General features: G+C 45.5%; 1 protein-coding gene across 1 annotated transcript in view; it reads right to left on the bottom strand.

Moving 5' to 3' along the window:
* Positions 1–22,539, bottom strand: part of Hhat (hedgehog acyltransferase) — a 66,337-nt gene that overhangs the window by 16,261 nt on the left and 27,537 nt on the right. Inside the window, exon 4 of the mRNA XM_035445658.1 lies at positions 16,460–16,610. Coding sequence (XP_035301549.1) covers positions 16,460–16,610 — 151 coding nt within the window. The remainder of the gene's footprint in view (positions 1–16,459; positions 16,611–22,539) is intronic.

Raw genomic sequence — 22,539 nt, 5'->3', positions numbered from 1 at the left:
TACCTACTAAGGCATTTTAAAGTTGCCTTGATTTGTGACTTTGTTGTATGTAACTATAGAAAAACCCCATGAAGTTACTTCTACGTTGGAACATGGAATTTGGATTAATTCAAATCTGTGTTCCTAGGCGGTGGTCATTCAAAATGGCTCCAGAATAAATGTATTACCTTTAGGATGAGGGCTGTGCTAAGGGTTCAACTGCCAGGGCCTCAGAATGACTCTTCTCCCTGCTCCTGAGGAGCCCAACTTCACGCTGAATTCTGAGATAATTTAGCTCTTCAGAACCAGCAGGAGAAAGCAGGAAATATCATCTACCAATAAACCCTTTGCAAAACCACCTTAAAAATGCAGCTCACATTGCATTTAAATAAAGCTGTACCAGAAACAGGTATTAGAGGAATAATGGCAACCAGATGAATGGTCCACCAAAGGAAGACAGTCTCGGCTGGGATTTCTCAGACGATTAAATTTGCTGTGAACAATTCAGCCAAGTATAGTCCCTGACATTTACCTTTTAGTATGGGGGCTTCATTTTTTTTTCATTAAGCCATATTTGAGAAGGCAATTCCTTCAGGTTCCATATTGGCTTTGCTGCCAAGTCTCCTGATGGTTTGCCTCAACACATCCCATTCTTTTAGTAAACAATAATTGACCCCCGTCCTGGGCATGAGGCATTTATCTGGCTCTCATACATCAGCAAATAAAACAGCATCCTCACTCTCACTGAGTCCAGTTCCAACAAAAAAGACAGACAAGAAGCAGTACAAACAAGGAACCTCAGCAGGTCCTGTGGGGAGGCGGGTGTAGCAAATGTAGGTGAGAATTCCTGGAAAGACACGATCTCCATATGCTGATGAGTTAAAAAAAACTTCAGTGAGTATGGAGCGTTTGGGATGTTGCTGATCCAAATATCCTAATTATAATTTCTTCAGGGCTATCTTCAGCACACATACCTCTAGGACCATTCCTTGTCCATCTCTCTAAAAGACCTGCCACTCTGATAAACATAAAAGTATTTTATTCTCCACTGAGGGGATGGAGAAGAATGGTACCAAATGACATGTGGGGCTGATCTTCCTGGCTGCACCCTGCTCCTCTGATATGCTTGCCGATGGATTTTACAATTTCCTTCGCTCTGCTGCTACAAAACTTCATGAAACTGCTTCCACATGGGATATGGAGCCTGAGGTGACCTAGCTCTGTCTTCCCGGGCCTCGGTCACTAATATCTGGCTCCAGAACAAACTCTTTCTTATTCCCTTTGAGGGAAAAGCTGTGGTTTTTGCAACAACAACATCAGGGGAATCAGGTGAGGACATGAGAGGCAACTGTAAGACACTGAGAAAATCCTCCGTCTCGATCTGAGTTGAGACTTGAAGAAGATGGGGGGTCTGTGCTGCAGGCAGACAGGAAGGAGGCCCACCAGAGGAAGTGACCTTCAGGGGAGCCCCTTGTGCACTAGAACTTCTCTTGCCCTGAGACTTTTTGAGGGTAAAAAGTGGGAAGCTACCGTGCTTCCTTCCAGCCTTCTGGTGTTTATTGGTCAATCTGAAGTGACACAAACAGATGAACAGGAGATAAAATAGTCTTATATGTGTACATGAGACTCTCACAAAGGTCTGAGACTCAATGACGGGATGACTGGGATGTGTACACCACACTGAGCTGTCAAGGAGACCAGGTGCAGGAGCTGGGGAGGCAGATCAAGGAAAGAGAAGGGGATGCATGACTGATGCAACAGAGCAGCCGAGCAGATAGAGGTCTCGGATGACTGAATTCCACAGCTCTCTTTCTGGTTCAGATGTTTTTACTGGCTAAAAAAAAAATCCTTTGTGAATGAAAGCTTCTTGTGCAAAAGAGGGAATATGCATCTCTTTTTTAAACAGTCAAGGAGAAGTAAAACATATTCCCCAGGTTCGCTGTGACTCGATTCCTTTTGGATCAAAATAACCAATATGCCAAAGTGGCGAAATGTGGAATGGATGAGCTCTGAGCACTTTCTCCAATGTCCTCCACATGGCTCCTTCCCCATCGCCCCATGCGATGACCCCACAAACACACACTGGAACATACAAGTGCTTCCTGGTTGTCAGAGAAAACATGGACCAGGAGATGTAGCAACTGCTTTCTCCTCCCTTCAGAACACCCCCGATCTTTGTAATTCTGAGAGTCATTCCCTGAAATCTGTGAAGGAACTCAGATGCTCTCCCATGGATGTACAGAGATTGTGTTACCGTCCTCCGCTGGCAGAAAAACTCCATGACTGTGTTATGGTTCTCTGTTGGAGGAAAACCCTTCTTGGTTGGTTTTTGCTAGTTTTCTTATGATGATTCTGGCATGGCCTTTCCAAGACACACCCTCCAGCTCTGAAAGTCCTGGGCGGGTGAGCACTTACCCTGATTCCACTGATCGGATTTACCACCACTCCTGCTACCATTGCTGCTGGCCTGCTTCTGCAGACTTGCTGTGCAAGGCACTGCTCTCAGCAGCACCTCGAGCATGAAGCTGTAAACACTCCCAGCCTCACTCAGCGGACTTCCTGTTGCCACCCATGGTCTCTGCTGAGTCCGATGCTCCATGCTGCCCCACAGGCGTGCACTCAACTGTCCCTGTCCCTTCCATCCTCTCCTACTCTCTGCCCCTCTGCACAAAGATCTGGCTTTCTAAGGAGTGAACTCTGAAAACTGGAGAGACAGGGACGAAGACGAGCAGATGAAAGCAATTTTAAATAATTATGTGGCTCTGAGTTGAGAGAGACTGGACCTCATTACCCCACTTTGCACAGTCTTCAGAGGCAAGCTGCTTCCTCCTTGTCGAAGAGAGCAGATGCACGTTTCAAAGCCTTGGAATAATCAGGAAATCAAGATTATACTAGCCTGCCTGTTGCCCAGGTCAACCAAGAAGCGGACCAAGAGACTTGATCTCAGCCTGCAGCAATGTCTTAGAGGTAGGTCCTGATCCTAGCCTGTTCAGAGGCCCTTGACTCTCTAATGTCAAAGCATCAAAAGGTACTTAGGCACTAAGTGTAAATTCTGGGCACCACTCCACTAGTTGCCTGCCTGAGTACACCTCTCTTTCTCTATCTCTCTCTCTCTCTCTCTCTCTCTCTCTCTCTCTCTCTCTCTCTTCTCTCTCTCTCATACACACACACACACACACACACACACACACACACACACACACACACACACGGTCCATATAAACTCTATCCACCCCAATGGACAAACACACTTGATCAGCCCTGACCTCATCTAGCAGGCACAGACCCAGAACTACAGTTACCCGGGAACTGGGCGGGTGCCCCTCTCTAACCACAACTCCAGTTCTTTTTTAAATGTCTCTGCCCCTCTACCATGACATTTCAGAGTGTTCTGAGCACATTTATCCCCAGCATTAGTAATAGCCCTCTTTACTCCATTATCCACATTGTATCCAAGCTACATTTTAAACGTGTGTGTGTGTGTGTGTGTGTGTGTGTGTGTGTGTGTGTGTGTGTGTGTGTGTGTGATGGTGCACTTGTATCACAGCACTTGTCTGGACATCAGAGAACAATTTGTGGGAATCATTTCTATTTTGGCTGTGTAGGTCCTGAGGATCAAAATCAGGTCATCAGGACTAACAAAAAGAATCTTTCCCATTGGCCCTGAGTTACTTCCATGAGTAAGTCAATATATGTGATTCCTATAACTAACTTCTGCTACTGGTTCTTGATTACCAGTTGAATAGCATCTAACCTGCAGTTATTCAACCATAAATTCTAAACAGGTTAAGTATAGGAGATTTTAGTAAGGTAACTTTGGCCTGATACTGTTATTTTTTTATTTTTACCAGTGCAAATTAGAAACAAGCTTGCTTCACATGTCAATCCCTTCTCCCTCTCCTTCCCCCCTCCCCAGTCCCCCACCAGCCCCCCACCACACCCCCCTCTGCTCCCCAGGGAGGGTAAGGCTCTCCATGGGGGTTCCCAACGGCTGTCATATCATCCTGGGCAGGGCCTAGGCCCTCCCCCATGTGTCCAGGCTGAGAGAGCATCCCTCCATGTGGGATGGGCCTCAAAGTCCCTTCTTACACCAGGGATAAATAGTGATCCACTACCAGGGGCCCCATAGAGTGCTGAGGCCTCCTCATTGACATCCACGTTCAGGGGTCTGGATCAGTCCTGTGCTGGCCTCCCAGACAGCAGTCTGGGGTCCATGTGCTCCCCCTTGTTCAGGCCAGCTGTTTCTGTGGGTTTCACCAGCCTGGTCCCGACCCCTTTGTTCTTCATTCCTCCCTCTCTGCAACAGGGTTCCAGAGTTCAGCTGTGTTCAGCTGTGGGTGTCTGCCTCTGCTTGCTTTGGCCACTGGACGAGGGCTCTCAGTAGAGGTCAAGGTGGCAGAGGGGGAGGAAGAGAGACAACTCCAGTTCTTAACTGTGTGCACTTTCAGTTGCTGCACAGCAATCCTCCCTGCTGAGTGGAGGAACGAGAAGCTTCCTGGAGTGCCTTCATCATGAGTGAGCAGTAGCCTAGCGCATTAGTGGGAAGAATTCAAAATACCCCATTAACAGGAGATTTGCAAGTTCATCTCCTTAACTGTGAGAACAGTTTCTGCATGTCACTACATGATAGCAAACATGTCCATTAAAACCCAGATTATACTTCAATCATTAGGGATAATTCAGAGGGCTAAGAAATTATTAAATTAAAAAAAAAAAACACAAAAACTGGCTACTTAGTGGGCTGCAGAACAGAACCCTTTGCATTGCTGATGAATTCGTTACCTGTCCTGCCACTGTGACAAAATACCCAATAGAAGCAACTTAAGGATGGCAGGATTCTTTGGATTTTCATTTCAAAAGACCAGTCCACAACTGGAGCTTAGGGTGGCTGCCATAGTGCATCTACAGCCAGGAAGCAGAGAACAGAGAATGCTCAGGTTTAGCTGCCCTTCTCCCTTTTATTCAGCCCAGGGCTCCTGTTCATGGGACAGTGCCATCTACAAATAAGGTGTGTCTTTCCACCTCAGTTAACCTCATCTTGATAAACTGTCACAGGCAAACCCATGGGCTTTTCTCCTAGAGGAAACTAGATCCTGTCGATCACTAACAGGAACCATCACAATGGATGTGGGCAAATATGGGAGATTACTAACTCAGAACTTAAAATCCCTACTTCAGTTTCAACTTTATAGAATTTAAAACTGAAGAAATCTTAAGGATATTAATTTATATTCCCTCTTTCAGTGTTAAAGGAAACTGAGGCCCCCGTCAGGTTTCAGAATTTGATGCTGTGTGTCCTAGAAGGAGGAGTTTTTATGTCAAATGCCTGTCCTGACACAGGTCCTGACCCACTTGTGAATAGCGGGTCACTCTTTCTCACTTCACATTCACAGTCACCTGTTCTATTTTTTTTTTTCTTTCCACCTGAGCCAAGATACTCAAACTCACATTTGGGCTCAATGAGGAGCAGGGATGCAGAACCCTATGGTCACATTGTATCTTATATTTCTGCTCTCCACACAGACATCCCAGGACCCAAACTGTTGAAATGAAAACAAAGTAGGGTAATTTGGCACGCGATAACTTTTGAATTGAAACATCCCTGAGGGAGGATCCTTAAGACTCACAGGTAAACAACTCACAAGTCTCAGGGAGTTCCTGAAACTTATCAGATGCATAGGCTCTCCCTCTTAAGGGTTATATATTCAGTAAGGACCACTGGGAAGAGGGGAGACTCTACAACTCGTCAAGCTGCCTGTAAGTTACTTACAGAGCTCCAGAGATGCAGCTTTCATGAATCATCGCCCATGCCACTAAGCATGGAACACACACCCAGCAGCCTTGGGATGACAGGGTGTTCAGAGACTTGCTTCACAGAAGGTGACAATCATGGCCCAGCCCCTGCCTGAGCTCACGTAAGGCAGGTGCAAGTTCTTACAAAGAACATATACATTCTTGAATATTCTACACAGGTTGGCTACAACTTCAATGACTGAATCAGAGATTGGGATGCTGCAAGTACAATACCTAATTAAAAATGATCTTGAGCTATCTTGGGCTCTTGAATAGTCATGGGCTTGTGACTATCACACCAGCTTCCATCAACCCCAAAGCTAAGTGTGTCCTTAGAAAACACCTGAGATCCTTATCAGATACTTCCCCTCTTTGTTAAAGCCCACCATCTGAACAATGTATTTGAGAACTGTTGATTTACGGCTTTATTTGGTCTGTTTCTATTAAAATGTAATGAAATTGCTACCTCCTTGGAACACAGCCTCTGGAGAAAGCTGAATCTCTGTTCCCAGGCTTTGGTCATTCACATTTAGTTCTAGAATAAACCATGTATTGTCCTGTGGGTTAAGAGCTGCACTTTCATGAACACTGGCCATGGTAGAGCCATGGTTAGGATGCACCAGTCACTCTGCTCCCCTAAACAAACCCAGCGCACCACTAACTACACACGGTTGGCGGCCTGTTTTCCACCATATGAGTCACTGAGAGGGCTTGAGTCATTCCATTTGTTTGCCCACTATCTAAACAGCCCCAACACCCTATGTAACATTAGGAATAAAGGCCTGTGGATCTTGTGTCAAAATAACTGTAGACAGATTCATAGTAACAAAGAACCTCTGAACCAGAAGGTGGCTACTGTTACACAGTAGCTATTACTGCTGGTAAACCTACCAGAGCATCCAGGGCAGAGTCAGTTAAACAGCCAATGACCCCCGTATCCACAGGCACTAAAGAGGCTGTATTTAAACTGTGCCGCGGCAGCTTTGGAAAACAACCTCTGGCTTTGAATTAGACAGAAGCACGAATCTGCTTGAGTGGATGAGAACAGAAGGGGCTGCGCAAAAGCTGCTGCCATGAGCATATTACACCTTTTACGTGGTGAGAAATGCATTTAATAAATCGATTGAAGCCTGAAATCTAATTAAATCTAGAAGAGGCACTGGTCTGAAATGCTAATAAGTTCACAAGGTACAAGCAAACGGTTCCTGAACATGCCTTTAATAACGAGTTGCCTGAAGTGTTCATTAAGGCAACTCTGGGGCATGACCTGAATCATTTCCAAACTCAACTTCAGAGGCAAACACCTTTGTGCAAGAGGGCCCTCTGGCCACCTTCTTCTTCTTCTTCCCACGAAGGCAGAACAAGGGGACAAGGAGTCTTAAGGACTGGACCACGATTTTAAGGAAAAGGGAAATCCGTAAGGGACCCCACGTGACTTTTACCCAGAAAAGCCATGAGTTAGTGTCACCTCATTGCTGGCACCCTTGATTTGGAATCATTTAAGTGTCCATGCCTTGTGACGCAGTCAGGGCTTTCTGGAAAAGTATTTTTGACTCTTTCACCCTAAGCTGGAGGCCACCTTCAATCCTTTTAAACATACATTTGTTTAACTGGGGCTGTGGGCAAGTGCTGCCATGTATGTAAAGATCAGAAGACAACATGTGAGTACTGGGAATCGAACTCAAGTCGTCAGGTGTTGTGAGTGGCTGTCCTCTGAGCCAAGCCCCTGTGGCCTGGGGACATGTAGCTGTGCCCACCTCGCAAAGATCCTCCCAGCTGGGCTTGTTGATAGCTTACATTTCTTCCCCATGGTTCCCGCACCACCCCCAACCTCCACCTCCCCCACCCAGTACTCATTTGCACCTACTGACCAGCAACTCTGCATGTGGTATGAGGGGTGCTGGAGGGACTGAACCACATCTCTGTGGCTATAGGGACACCCTGATCCTCGCTGAGTAGGGTTTTCTGGTTACAGCCGTTTGGGTGGGGGGAGTGCCGATGGCCCTTTAAGTAACCCTTCACCTATACCTGGTGAGGATGCCCAATAGAGTTCATTGATTCTTCAGAGTGACTTTGGTGAAATCACACCTGGGTTTGCCACTGGACCTTAGGAGAAGGGGCAGATATGGCTTATGACTTTCCTTGGGAAAGGTGGGTTGTTAAAAGATAGGAGGTGGGTCTGTAATAACAACACAAACTAGCACACCAAAGCTAAACCAACCAGCAGGTCTTTTGGTTGTTTGTTTGTTTGCTTGTTTGTTTGTTTTTAGTTTTTTGAAACAGGGTGTCTCTGTGGGTTTGGAGGCTGTCCTGGAACTAGCTCTTGTAGACCAGCCTGGTCTCAATTCACAGAGATCCGCCTGCCCCTGCTTCCCGAGTGCTGGGACTAAAGGCATGTGCCATTACTGCCCAGCACCAGCAGTCTTAAAACCCAAAAAATGTGGCACCAACGAATGCTTTCAGGGCTGGAGAGATGGCTTGGAAGTTGAGAGCACACACTGCACTTACAGAGGGTCTGAGTTCAGTTCCCAAGCCCGGGGATCCAGCATTCTCTTCTGACCTCTGCAGGTCCCTGCATACATGTGACATACACTCACACAGGCCTACACATACATGTAAACAAAAATAATATGAATAAATAAAAATAATTTTTCATCTATTCATAGTATAACAGAAAGAGGAAATATAATGACTCATAGTGGTGTAGAATGCTTGAACTTTTTTCTCTGAGAAAATTCATTATTCATCACAAGTCTTTCTTACCACGATATGACCTGGAATGTGCTACATGGCATCTCTGATGATATCTACATCCTTATTTGATAAGACTATTACCCAGAATAAATCAGCTCATTCTAATGGGAACTTTATTTTATTGAAATCACTCATTTTGTATCTTAGCCATCCCTAGATTCTAGTCACGATCTGGTTGTTCACGAATTCAGAATCAAATCAAGGTCCAATCTTAAAGTACTTTTCGTATCATTAAAAAAAAAAAAAAAGAAAGAAGGAAAACTCATTCTATCTACAAGGGCTGAGAGACAAGTCTCCTTTCCTAAGGTGTGCATCCCAAGAGAAAGATGCCCCTTGTCCACCGACCACAGTGGCACAGAAATGACATGGAAGAGGATGAAATTATCCAGCTATCATCCCCAACTCTGGTCTCTGAGATGCCAGCCTGTTGAAGGCTTTCTACAGCACAGAGCTGCTGGGGAGTGGGTATGTACAGACTGAGACAAAGTGATGGAAAGGGTCTGGGTATGTGGGAGGAGACACCCATGGGAGAGACAGTCGTCTCTGTGTGGGCATCAGAGAAGCCTCCTTCCAACCTCCATCTAGGAAGTTTCTAGATCCCTGTTTCTAATATAATGGGGGGAGCCCTCAACAGCCCCGTACCACCACCCAGTCAGTGACTTGGGCTCATGGGGCAACTCCTTTCTCCTGATCCTTGGTGCCTACAAACAAACTCTCTGCCAACAGCACCCTTGTCTTTCACTTCCACATACAGTTTCTAGAGAGCTGGTACCCAAGCCGACATCATTCTCTGGTCCCTTGAATCTCACACCCTGTCACAGCCTCACACTCTGGTCCACAGAGGCGTGTGTTTCAGCCCCACCTCACTGGAGACAGACAAAGACGGCAGAGCACAGGTGAAAGCGCTTACGGCTGTCTTGGCAGAACGTTAGCTACATATTTGCAGCCACCGCTGTTATTATTACTAGAATGTGGCTGCTTCCATCATATGTTCCAGAAGAGCTTTACTCCCAACACTGCGCCTGGTTTCCTCATCTTAATTTCTAAGAGAGTTAGATTTTTTTCTCGGCACTTCCCTTAGAAAAATCCCAACCCTGAAGACAAGCAGCTGTCAGACTCCTCGTGCGTACAAAGTCTGAATGGAAAGTCTTTCTTCATTCGAGCTGGCAACTTCCTTCCTCATCTGCTATCTATGGCATAGCACAATGTCTGGTGAAATGATGACTGTAATTAAGGCAGGTGTATACACTCCTCCTTCTAGATTTCTTACAAGGTGTATTCATTCTCAATAAAATTGAAGGTAGACATAATATTTTGACACCGCATAGAACACCTGATGAGGAAAATCAGGAGATGAGGAAGGCTGAGAACCCATGGTGGTCATGCATGGTGCTTATAACATCCTTCAGGTGTGGATCAGTGGGTCACAGCACACACAGAGACCAGTTACACACAGGGAGATGAGAAAAGCTGAGAACCCGTGGTGGTGTGTTTCATATCCTTCAGGTGTGAATCACAGCACACATGAAAGACCAGTTACACACCAGATCAGAACACTTGAATCTTTGCTCTTAAGTTCCAGTGGTCAGAATTTTGGAAAAACCCGATTGTCTATTGAATTTATCATTTTCTTCTCATCACTGTGACAAGAAGAAACGTGAGGAAAGAGTGGGTTGTCTGGGCTCATGTGGTTTGAGGGGCTAGACTCCATCATGGCAAGGAGGCTTAGAGAAAAAGAGTGGTGAGGGGAACGGCTGCTGCAGCAAGAACATGAAACTGTTTGTTCGCCTGGCAGATCAGGAGTCAGAACCACACAGGAAATAGGGCCAGCTATAAACCTGAAGGACAGCCCCCAGTGGCCTGCATCCTCCAGGGAGGTCCCACCAGAGACCAAGTATCCAAACACGCACCTGTGAGTGACATTCCACATCCACCGCTTCAGCATGGATTTCCCAAGGGCAACCAGGTCTGCAGCACGGGCATTCCTGGCTCCACACCCGTGCCCCCTCAACACCGTTCTCTGGTGATGAGCAAGACTGCCGACCCATGCCCTCACTATGAAGAAGCCCTGGTGTTCCCTATGCCGTGCCGCTTCTTGTTCCAGAAGCTTTCTCTCAGAGAGCTTGTCCACAACTGGACACAGAAAAATCTCCCACACGAGGAAAATGGAAAGGACAGCCTTGGAAGCAAAACAAACCAGGATGCAAAACAAAACAGAACGGTGGCCAACACTGCATTTCCTTTCCACTTTTGACCTTTGGGAAGTTTGTGTTCAGACAGAAAGTAAAAGGGGTTTAAGACATGAAGAAGGAAAATGCATTTACTGAGTCTGTTGAGGAGGACCAGAGAAGGGAAGAGTTGGGTAAATGAAGTAAAACAGGTGGTGTGCAGTGTCCATGGCTGGACACTGCCAATGTGTCCATTAATAATAATAACCCAAGCCTGGGGGCACACCTGGGACCACACGCTCCATTTGAGGCCGACATCTCCTACATAGTGCTACCTATTTTCCATATCTTCAACCACTCATCCTTCCAGGCTTTCTTTACTGGAAAAGTAAAAAAGCAAAAGGCACAGTATAAGCTTTAACCTATCTGTACCAAAGACTCTGAGCTACTATTGCTTGCCCGGTGTCCACTGCCTGAGTGTGTGTGGTCTCCATAGCAGCCTGCCAGAGCAAGGACTTCTATCAGTCCATCCTAATGCCTCAGAAAAATAAGGTGGGAGGAAGCCACTAACTCTTCAAATCACATGAGCAGCAGACTACGGTAGGATAGCGGAAGCTACCCACCCCCTTTCTGTGTGGCTGGGCTGGTGAACAAGTGACAACTGTGAGCTCATGACTTTGCCTCACTCTGCTGAATCACGGCTTCTCTAGCTCCCAACTGAATAGAGCCTTTGCTTAGCCAATCCCTTCAGTACTAACTGTTTATAGGCCTGGTCCAGTAGGATGTAGACCTCATGGTCATTGCTGGCTTTGTCAGGTTTACAACAAACCCCCAATTAAAAAAAAAAAAAAAAACAACAGGTAAAAAGTTATTACTTCCCAAGGGCCTACTATATTCTCATTTCCATCAACTGTCACATTACCCTATGGGACAAGTCCTCACTTTAGAGATAGAGGATTGACCCAGAAAATAAAACAACCTGCCCAGGGTCTCACAGCTGGTGAAGAGCAAGCTCTTGCAGACTGGGTCCCTCTGGATGGGGTGAGCCCTTGTGAACAAAGCCCGTTCTACCTTTCCTCTTTAGGTTCACCTAGTCTTTGGTTTATACCAGTGATTCTGTGAGACCACATATATCTCACCAACTCCATGCCTGCCACCCTGCTCTACAACTGGAGGTTAGGCATGACTCAAAGGCAGGAGGCTCAAAAAGGCAGGAGTTCATCACTGGATTTATCATCTACTGCACAGCAGAAACAACTCCCTGCCTAGAGAGCTAAATTCTTCCATTGACCTGCCAATCTGGGCAATTGGTGCCCCACTGAGAGAAAGTGCTCGGTCTCCTCCTCCAGCTCCTCCTCCCAGACTAAAGATGTACTCACACAATAAAGTCTAGCTCCCACCAACCACTATCCAGATTCCCCTGGGATAACGGATGATGCATGAATTTGCCTGCAAAGACCGGAAAGCATCATAACTCAAGCAGTGCGGAGGGCAAGCTGCCTCAGATTCTTGAGATAACTGAAATTGACCCATAACTCACCCGCCACTGTGGGAAATCCTATCACTTTGCACCCTTCACTTCCGTAGCTAGAAATCAAGCCAGGGGATATGATCAGAATGCTAATTTGGAACCTCAGACATGCAACGCCATCTTTAATGACTCTTGGCAAAGGATACTCATTAGAGATCTCGGCTCATCTAAATTAAAACATGACACCTAGAGATTAAGCATAGAAATTCCAATTTCCCAGCCTCATAACAACCATGGGAAACTCACACCATGGGAATACAGCTGCTCCTCGGGGCTTTGCTACATTTGTAAATATTTCAGTGAGATCCATGAAAAGGGAAGCCAGGGAAAGGAGTGAATAGACCTGTCAGGTCCTAGCTGGAGTTGTGGGCCATCCGAGCAACAGTTCTTCATGGCCGATTTAAACCATCCCTTCAAGGAAGATCATCTCTCTGCCGATGGCCAGAATCATCTGTTCTATGATACAAAGCTCAGATTCCAATGACACAGCAGGCTGCTGGCATCGGGGTCCTGCAATTGAAACTGCACTGGAAGACAGTACAGTCAGCCAGCCTCGTGCTGGGTATGTAAGATGCTGTGCTGATAACAGTCTCATCATTGGTTCTAAACCTCACTCAGTATCTATTTCCAGAAGATTGGGAGAAACACTCAATACCCTCCAAGAGACTGTTCTAAACCTCTCCCCTCTGCCACGGCCCACAGAACACACACACCGACAGCTTTCCCCTCTGTACTTGACTCCATTCTTCTTAGGCTCAAGAAGAGGGAGCCACTCCTGGTCTGCCGCAACACCCCAGTATGCAAGCCAGAATCATCAGTGTAAAGCTGGATAGTAGACATCACAACTCACAATCTGCCTTCCCTTAACAGACCATACACTCAGAAATATAACATGAAACCCACAGGACAAAGCTGGGTGTGGTCATGTATGTCTGCAACCCTAAGGCAGGGAAGGCAGAGACAGGCAGATCCCAAGAGAATGCTGGCCAGTCAACCTAGCCAATCAGTGACTTCCAGGTTCAGTGAGAGACTGTCTCAGAAGATAAGATAGAGAGCAGTTGAGAAAGACACCCATCATTTACCTCTGGCCTCTACATGAATGAACACCCATGTACAAATGCACTCACACATGCACTGCACAGACACACATGTACACACACACACACATAAACTACACAAACACACACACACATACACTAGGCATCCATGCGCACCCACATACAACACTGAAAAACAAAGGAACAGTCTGTAAATGACACAAAGGTAATCAGTGTTTTAATTCTTCTTTTCAATCAAAAAGCCTCCCCTGAGCTTTCCCCTGGGCACCAGGGCTGAGTCTCTCCCTGGATTCTGAAATTCAGCTGTTGAACCTGGAAAGGCCACCTCAGAAAAAAACACAAGCACTTCAAGTATAGATGGCAAACTGGAAAGAGCCTTTAAAATATGGAGAGGAGCTGGGTGTGGTGGTGCACGCCGGTAACCCCAGCACTTGAGAGGCTGGTTTCCTGATTTCAAACCCAGTCTAGGCTGCACAGCAACACCTTGTCTCAAAAACAAAACAACAAAACCAAAACAGGGCTGGGTGGATGGCCCTGCTGGGAAGACCCTTATTGATCTTATAGAGGACTCAGGTTCAGTGCTCAGAACTCACATCTAGCAGTTGACAAACACCAATAACTCTGTTCTGGTGGGTCTGATGCCAATCTGACCAGCCTTCTTGGTCACCTGCATGCACACGGGGCACACAAACTCACAAAGGCTTCTGTACACACACAGAAATGTGCTTTAATTGACAAATCTAGAAGAGCAAGGAACTTTCCAGTCTTGCCTGCTGCAGAAGCTAGAACGGGAACCTGTTCTTGCAGTTGCCTTTCCATCCTCATCACTCCAAGGGCCTCACCTTTGGAGCCTCCACAGGGTCACCATTTGTTCCTGACCATGACAATGGCAGGTACGTTTTATCTATCTCTGTAGTTGACATAAGTCGAGGATCTTTCTTGGGGAAAAATAAGTTAAATAAGGGGGCTGGAGAGATGGCTCGTAAGCGTGTATACTGCTCTTCTAGAGGACCAGGTGGGTCAAACTACCTGTGACTCCTGCACATTGCATCCAGTGTCACAAGTCTTCTGGCCTCCAAGAGCACATGTACTCCTGTACACACATAACTATACACAGACACACACTTTAAAATGAAAAAAAACTTTAAAAAATTGATTAAATAAAACCAAACAGACACTTATCTGTTTCACTATATGAAACACAGCCACCTTGGAACAAGGAAACTGCCCTGGTCACTATGGTGAGCCGTCCAACTGACCCCGCAGAAGCCTCCAGAAAAACGTCCCTCCCAAGTACATCAGAGAGGCAGAGAACCCAAGCAGGGCTCCCACCAGATGTTTGTGACATGTTCCCAAATCATCCCTGGTCCCCACTACTGACTGATGAAGCGACCTTTCTGAGCGGGTCACAGGATGACAACTTCCAGTGAGGTTCATCTCAACAAAACCTATACAGCCTTGAAAAGAGCCCCAGCATTCTCTGGTCTTGCCATTACAAAGGCCAACCTGGAGCTTGATGAAATGACAAAGGAAATGCAAGGGAGCTGCTTAACAGTCCTACTATAACTAGAGGAAACTTCCAACCCCACAGAGCAAGCCGGAACATGACTAAAATGTTCATAAAGAAGCCCAGGTCTTGGACCCACTGCCAGTAGTCTCATATACAACACTAATGCATAAACTGAATTAGTGGAGCCCATTCTATCTGAAGAGATGCCTTGCCCAGCCTAGACCCAGGTGTGTGGGGGTGGAGAGGTGTCTTAGTCCTGCCTCAACGAGATGATGGGACAGACTTAGTAGACTTCCTAGGGGAGACCTTACCCTCTCCATGGAGCAGATGGGAGGAAGGGGCAGTGGGGGGGAGCAGGAGGAGAGAAGGGGGGAAACTGGGATTGGAATGTAAACAATAAATTAATAAAAAAAGGAAGAAAAAAGAAAGAAGCCCAGGTCACTCCACTTGTACATGCAACATTGCATGCTGCCTGTGTCCTTCAGAAGAGCAACACTGGGTAAAGTGGCATTCACTGAGTTCTCCTGCTACCCCTGTCTTAGGTCTTGTGTCTACAGAGATGAATGAGGCAGAACAGCAACTATGAACAGGGCCAGAATTAGAAAGAGAACCAAGCAAGCAAGGGAACCAAAGCCCAGGTTCTAAGTAGGCACTGACTCCCCCTGCTGAGCCAGTGCCCACCCTGAGCTTGTTCCACTGGGTCTGTGATGGCAACAGCAATCCTGACCCTTGCTACACACTGGACATGCTCAGAAAAACACAGATGCAAACAAGTCCTTCTGGAAAACAGCCATCAAAAATGACAAGGGACTTGAAGATCTTTAGGAACAAAAATCCCAGGCCAATCGTAAGTTTGGGGTGCAAAAATCAGTAACGGTGAAAAAAAAAAAACTGAAAGAAAACATCAGCCTATCACACGAAACCTTGCACGGGAACAATACAAAGTTGAGGGCTAACATTGGGAAACATCTGCTGTGGCTTGCCTCATCGTCCAAAGAACTTCTGGAGACGTGTGTGCAGTGCTGGCCTAGGCTGTTACACTCAGCCCATTTTTAGTCAACAGTGTGATTTACATGGTCACTTCTCAAGGAAAACATCATAGGATGTCTGTGATGATATCTATTGTCAACTTGACCAGGTCCATATTCACCTGGGAGACAAGCCTCCAGTCGTACTGTCTTGGGTAGGTTAGCTAGGGTGGGAAGACCCACCTTAAAAGCAGGTGGCACCATTCCCTGGGCTTGTGTCCTGGGTTGCATAAAAAGGAAAAATCCAGCTTAGAGCCAGAATTCACTGTACTCCACGTCCTGGTTGCAGATGCAATGTGACCAGCTGCCTCCCAAGCCCCAAGCCTGGGACTTTCATGTTGGTCTTTATACTTAAACCATGAACCACAATGAAGCCTTTTTCCTTCAATTGCTTTGGTCAGAGTATTTTATCACCGCCATGAGACAAGTCCTGTGTGTGTCCTGCCTCACTTACCACCTCCGTGGCTTGATGATAACCCTGTGAGGGTCAGACAGCATGGACTGTCATCACGTTAGCAGCATAAAGAATGTGTGCTACCAAATGTGGCTTTGGTTTAGGGGAAGAACAGTCACCAAACTCTGAAGCCAGCAAGCCCACTGAACACACCCAAAAGATTCAAGCAAAGCATAAAACTGACCTCCACATCCCAGTAAAGCTGAACATGGTGCTCACACAGCGGGGAAGGGGCGGCGGTGTGAGTCCATCCAGGTGCATGAGGAGAGCGGGAACACCAAAGAGCACCAAGTATTTCACATAGAAGAAGAGTACCTGGGCCAGGGCCAGTCCTCCTGAAAGGCAAAGGGACCCGTCAGCAACACCAGTGAAAGACACAAGTTTCCTGAGACTGTCTTACTTTCCCGCCAGTCCCTTCTTGACCTCCACAGTCTTGGGCATTTTCACTTGGTCCCTAGTTATTCCTGTTTGGGGAAAGTTAAGAGCTGCAGCCTCAGTGGAGGAAGTGTGTCACTGGGGCTAGGTTTGAGAGGGAAAAGCCATGTACTTCTAATTCATTATCCTTCCTGCTTGTGATTCAAGGTGTGAACACTCAGCTTCCTGCCCTGTAGTCACGCCCAGCTCCTACTTCCTGTCCCCACCACCACTGACTCTAACCCTCTGGAACCATGAGCCCAAATAAACCCTTCCTTCTATAAGATGCCTTCCTATGGTATTTTATCACGGCAACTGAAAAGTAACTAACAAATATGAGATCACCTTTATCACTGTCACAAGCAAGAGAACCTCGTCACAAGTCATATTTTTAATTAAAAAAAAAAGAATTTTATTTATGTGCGTGTACTTGTGTGTGTAAGCACGTATTGCCACGGTGTATATGTGGGAGCCAGCGAACAGCTTCCACTGGAGCTGGTTCCACCATGGAGATGCTGGGGGTTAAACTCATCAGGTCATCAGGTTTGATGGCAAGTGCTTTTATCCATGAGCCATCTGGACAGCGCCACCTTGCTTCTGAGACAGGCACTGTCAACAGGACCTGGGACTTTCAGAGCAGATAGGGCTGGCCAGTAAGCCCCAGGGATTTGCACAGGAAGACCTTTACCACCTCCCTAGCCATTCCTGTCACCTTTGTGGGGAGGGGCAGGGGTGTTGTTTGCATATCGTGGGATTAATCCATTTAGGGTGTGTAACTCAAGGAAATTTTACCATATTTACAAACGTGTGCAACCACCATCTCTCGCCAATTATAGAATATTGTATCACTTCAAAACCAAATCTTATCCATTGTCACAGGCAAGAGGACCCTTCGATCCTCGTTTTTTTGTTGTTGTTGTTTTTTGGTTTTTGGTTGTTTTTTTGGCTTCGTGTTTACCCTGAGCTGCATACGAATGAGTGCTACCTTGCAACACATATTCAGGCTGTCCCAGATGACACATTCTCCCATGGAAATAGTTACATGAACTTTTATAGTCACAGAATACAAAGAAGTCACAAATCAAGGTGGGACAAACATGGAAACAGTATATCTCTCTCCCATGGCAGGCACTTGCAACCCCAGATCCCTGGAGCTCAGAGGCCGGCCAGCCAGCACAGCCAAATCTGGGAGTTTCAGGTCCAGTGACAGACCCTTGACCTCCAAGGTCAACTAGCTTACAGGAGACTATGGGGCACTTCTTAAAATGTGTTAAAGGTCTGACAAGTCATGCGTTCTCTTGATTGGGGAGCCTTGGAGACCCCACTGAGTGGACTCTAATCAGCATACACTCTGAAAGGGGGGTGTCAGAGTGAAAATACAGAGAGAAAATGTCCTCAGTAGTTCCAAGGAGGGCCCTTGACTTTTGACTCATTGTCACCAGATAAAATGACTGGAAAAATAACCAAAAAAGGTTACAGGATCCCAAGCCCAAGAGACTATTGAGGATCAGACCCTCAACCTGCCTCATCCGTAAAAATAGTTGATTTTGGCCATCAATCGTTTATAACTCTGGTTCCATGGTATCTGATGTCTTTTTCTGGCTTCCTCAAGCACAAGGCAAACTACATACATGCAGGCAAACACTCATACACATAAAATAAAAACAAATTTTTAAACTTAAAAAAAAATGGTGGGGGCTGGAGAGATGGCTCAGAGGTTAAGAGCATTGACTGCTCTTCCAGAGGTCCTGAGTTCAATTCCCAGCAACCACATGGTGGCTCACAACCATCCGTTATGGGATCTGGTGCCCTCTTCTGGTGTGCAGATATACATGGAAGCACAATGTTGTATACATAATAAATAAATAAAATCTTTAAAAGAAAAATGGTGGGATGGCTTCCTGAGGAATGACTTCCAAGGTTTATCTCTGGTCTCCACAAGCATGCACACCTGTTATTTAATGCATGCACCACACACTGACACACACACACACACACACACACACACACACACACACACACACCACACCACACACACACACACACACACACACACACATACCACACATTTACACACACACACCACACACACATATACATACCACACACACACACACACATACACACCACACATACACACACACCACACACACACACCACACATACACACACACCACACACTTACACACACACACCACACACACACACTACACACACATACACACACACACCACAGACACACACACACACACACACACACACATACACACAAACACACACTCACGCACATGCACCTACATACATCCAAATATACATACACACAAAAAAATGCCAAGAAAAAAGCTGGCATGTGTGTGAATATATATGTACATTACATATATACTATATGTGCTGGCTAGTTTTATGTCAACTTATACGCTACAGTCATCTGAGAGGAGGGAACGTCAATTAAGAAAAATGCCTCCATAAGATTGGACTTCAGGCAAGCTGTCCATAGAGCATTTTTCTTAACTAGTGATTGGTGGGGGCGGGCCCAGCACATTGTGGATGGGGACACCCCTGGGCTGTGGTCCTGGGTTCTATAAGAAAGCAGGCTGAACAAGCCATGAGGAGCAAGCCAGTAAGCAGCTCCCCTCCATGGCCTCTGCATCAGCTCCTGCCTCCAGGTGCCTGCCCTGTCTGAGCTCCTGCCCTGACTGCATTTAATTATGAACTGTAATATAGAAGAGTAAGCAAAATAAACCATTTTCTCTCCAAACTGCTTTTGGTCATGGTGTCTCAACATATCGACAGAAACCCCAGTTAAGACACTATATATTCATCAAGATACATACATGTGCTAGGCACACCACCTTAGACACACTGAATGTGACACACAGTGAACATAACTGCTCCATGGATAAAATGGCAGCAGCAAGGTATGCTCTGAGGCAGGCTCTGCTCGGGGACAGTCCGGAGCAGGGGTGGCAACATGTTCAAGCTCCCACAGCCAAAGATGACCAGTCTGTAGACACACAAATGTCAGGTGCTCAAGGTCACCCCCGGCTCTCAGAGACAGGAAGCAGGGGAATGTCCTGAGCTGTTAGCAGGAGGCTGGAGCTTGGGAATGATGGGATGCCTCTTGTCTCCAGTCCTGCCGACACTGGCTCATGCAGGTGTCATTCTGAAGCTGAGGAATTAAAACCCGTGGGTGAGTATATACCTTTATGAGTCATCATTTGCACAAAACCTTCATCTTTGATTGGCACTTTTCACAAACAACGGGGCTAAAGAAAGGATTTTGTGTGGGCGTTTAACATAACTGTGGCTGAATCTAACTGAAGATAATTGAGTTTTTTCCGGGTATGGATGAAAAACGTGAGTCACATGTATTTGTAATTACACAACACAAGCTCTATTTACCTGTTGGTGAATAATTCTAATAGATTAAGATGGGGGTGTTGCAGGGAGCTTGGCGGTGCAAGCCTTTAACCCCAGGAGGCAGAGGCAGAGGCGGGTAGATGTCTGTGAGATTAAGGACAGCCTGGTCTACACAGCAAATTCCAGGCCAGCCAGGCCTGCCTAGTGAGAACCTATCTAAAAAAGGAAAAGATGCAAGGAGACTGGAGTAATGGCTCCGTAGATAAAGTGCTTCTGTGCAGGTGCCTGAATTTTCATCCTCAGCACCCACATAAGTGCCTGCAGTGAGAGCCACTCGGGAGACACAGAGACACGGCGACAAGGAATCCCCAAGTCAAGCTGTCTAGCTAGAGCAGATAAATCATCGAGCCCTGGGTTCCAGTGAGAGGCGTATAAAACCATACGTGGCAGATACAGCTATAAATCTCTGAGGCAGTGATCTCTTACAGCAATGGAATACTCAGATTAATATTCCTCCAATGTCAGATACAAATTATGTACAATCTTTAGATAGTAGAAAAGATCTGGTAAGACATTATGGAAAACATTTACCAACCACCCATGCTGTACAGAAACTAGGTACAAATGATGGACCTTCAGAGGAGCCAAAGGCCCTGCCATTGAAGTGGCTTACAGATGAACCAGTTTGGGTAGGACAATGGCCTATGACCTCTGAGGAGCTAGAGGCTTTAGAAAAGTTAGTACAGGAACAGCTAGACGCTGGACATATAGAGGAATCTACCAGTCCTTGGAATTCTCCTGTATTTGTTATCAAAAAAGAAGTCAGGTAAGTGGAGAATGCTGACAGATCTGAGAGCTATAAATAAGGTAATTCGACCAATGGGCTCTCTGCAACCTGGAATGCCATTACCTTCCTTAATACCTAAAGGATGGCCTATCATAGTCATTGATCTAAAAGACTACTTTTTCACAATACCATTACAGGAAAATGATAGATAAAAATTCGCATTTACTGTACCAACTCTTAATAATTCACAGCCAGTTAGGAGATATCAGTGGAGAGCATTGCCACAAGGAATGCTAAATAGTCCTACTTTGTGTCAACACTTTGTACAGCAACCTTTGGAAATTATTTGTAAGAAATTTTCACAATCTCTTGTTTATCATTACATGGATGACATTCTTTTATCAGATTCTAATAAGGAAACTTTGGAACATATGTTTGAAATGGTGAAGGAAGTTCTGCCTCGTTGGGGATTACAGATTGCCCCAGAAAAGATACAAAGAGGAGATTCTATTAACTATTTAGGTTACAAGATAGACTTACAAAGAATCAGACCTCAAAAGGTACAAATTAGGAGAGATCGTTATCAAACTCTTAATTCTCTTCAGAAATTATTAGGGGAAATTTCTCAATTACAGATAATTATTGGTGTAGAAGGACGTGACTTAAAGCATTTAAAAATGGCCCTTAAAGGTGTTAAGGACCTAAACAGTCTGAGAATATTATCTGCTGAGGCAGAAAAAGAGTTACAATGGGTAGAAAACAGAATATTGGATGCACATGTAGATCGGATAAACCTTGATTTAGACTGTATTCTGGTTATCTTGCCATCAAGAGAATACCCTTCTGGAATTCTGATGCAAAGGGAAGACACTATATTGGAATGGATATTTCTGCCACATAAACAGAATAAAAAGTTAAAGACATATATAGAAAAGATTTCTGATATGATTTTAAAGGGTAAATTAAGACTTCATCAGCTGACTGGAAAAGATCCAGAAGAAATTATAGTACCTTTAACTAATGAAGAAATTTCCTCCTTGTGGAAGAATAATGAATATTGGAAAATAGCTCTTACTGACTTTTTGGGGACAATTAGCAACAACTATCCCAAAACTGACAGAATTAAATTCATAAAAAAGACAGTCTGGATTCTTCCATGTATTGTAAGACAAACTCCCATTTCTGGAGTTCTTACCTTCTACACTGATGCGAACAAATCAGGTAAGGCAGGTTATAAAGCAGGTGAGGTAAGTAAAGTAGTTCAAAGTCCATATACATCTGTGCAGAAGGCAGAATTATATGCAATTCTCATGGTAGTTGTGGATTTTACAGAACCTCTTAATATAGTTACTGACACTCAATATGCAGAGAGAGTCGTGTTACACATTGAGACTGCAGAATTTGTTCCTGATAATACAGAATTAACTTCTGTTTTTACAATTACAGGAAACTATCAGAAACAGAAGTAATCCTATATACATTACACATATCAGATCCCATACGGGTCTGCCTGGCCCACTAGCACAAGGCAATGATGAGATTGATCGTTTATTAATTGGAAGTGTGCTAGAAGCCTCAGCATTTCATAAGAAACATCATGTAAATAGCAAAGGTTTGAAAAAGGACTTCTCCATCACTTGGCAACAAGCCAAGGAAATAGTGAAAAACTGTCCTACTTGTTCCTTTTATAGTCAAACTCCATT

This window comes from Cricetulus griseus, chromosome 5 (assembly GCF_003668045.3).
Source record: "Cricetulus griseus strain 17A/GY chromosome 5, alternate assembly CriGri-PICRH-1.0, whole genome shotgun sequence".
Classification (NCBI taxonomy): Eukaryota; Metazoa; Chordata; class Mammalia; order Rodentia; family Cricetidae; genus Cricetulus; species Cricetulus griseus.
Note: the sequence above shows the minus strand (reverse complement) of the source record. Positions and strands in the feature narration are given on the sequence as shown.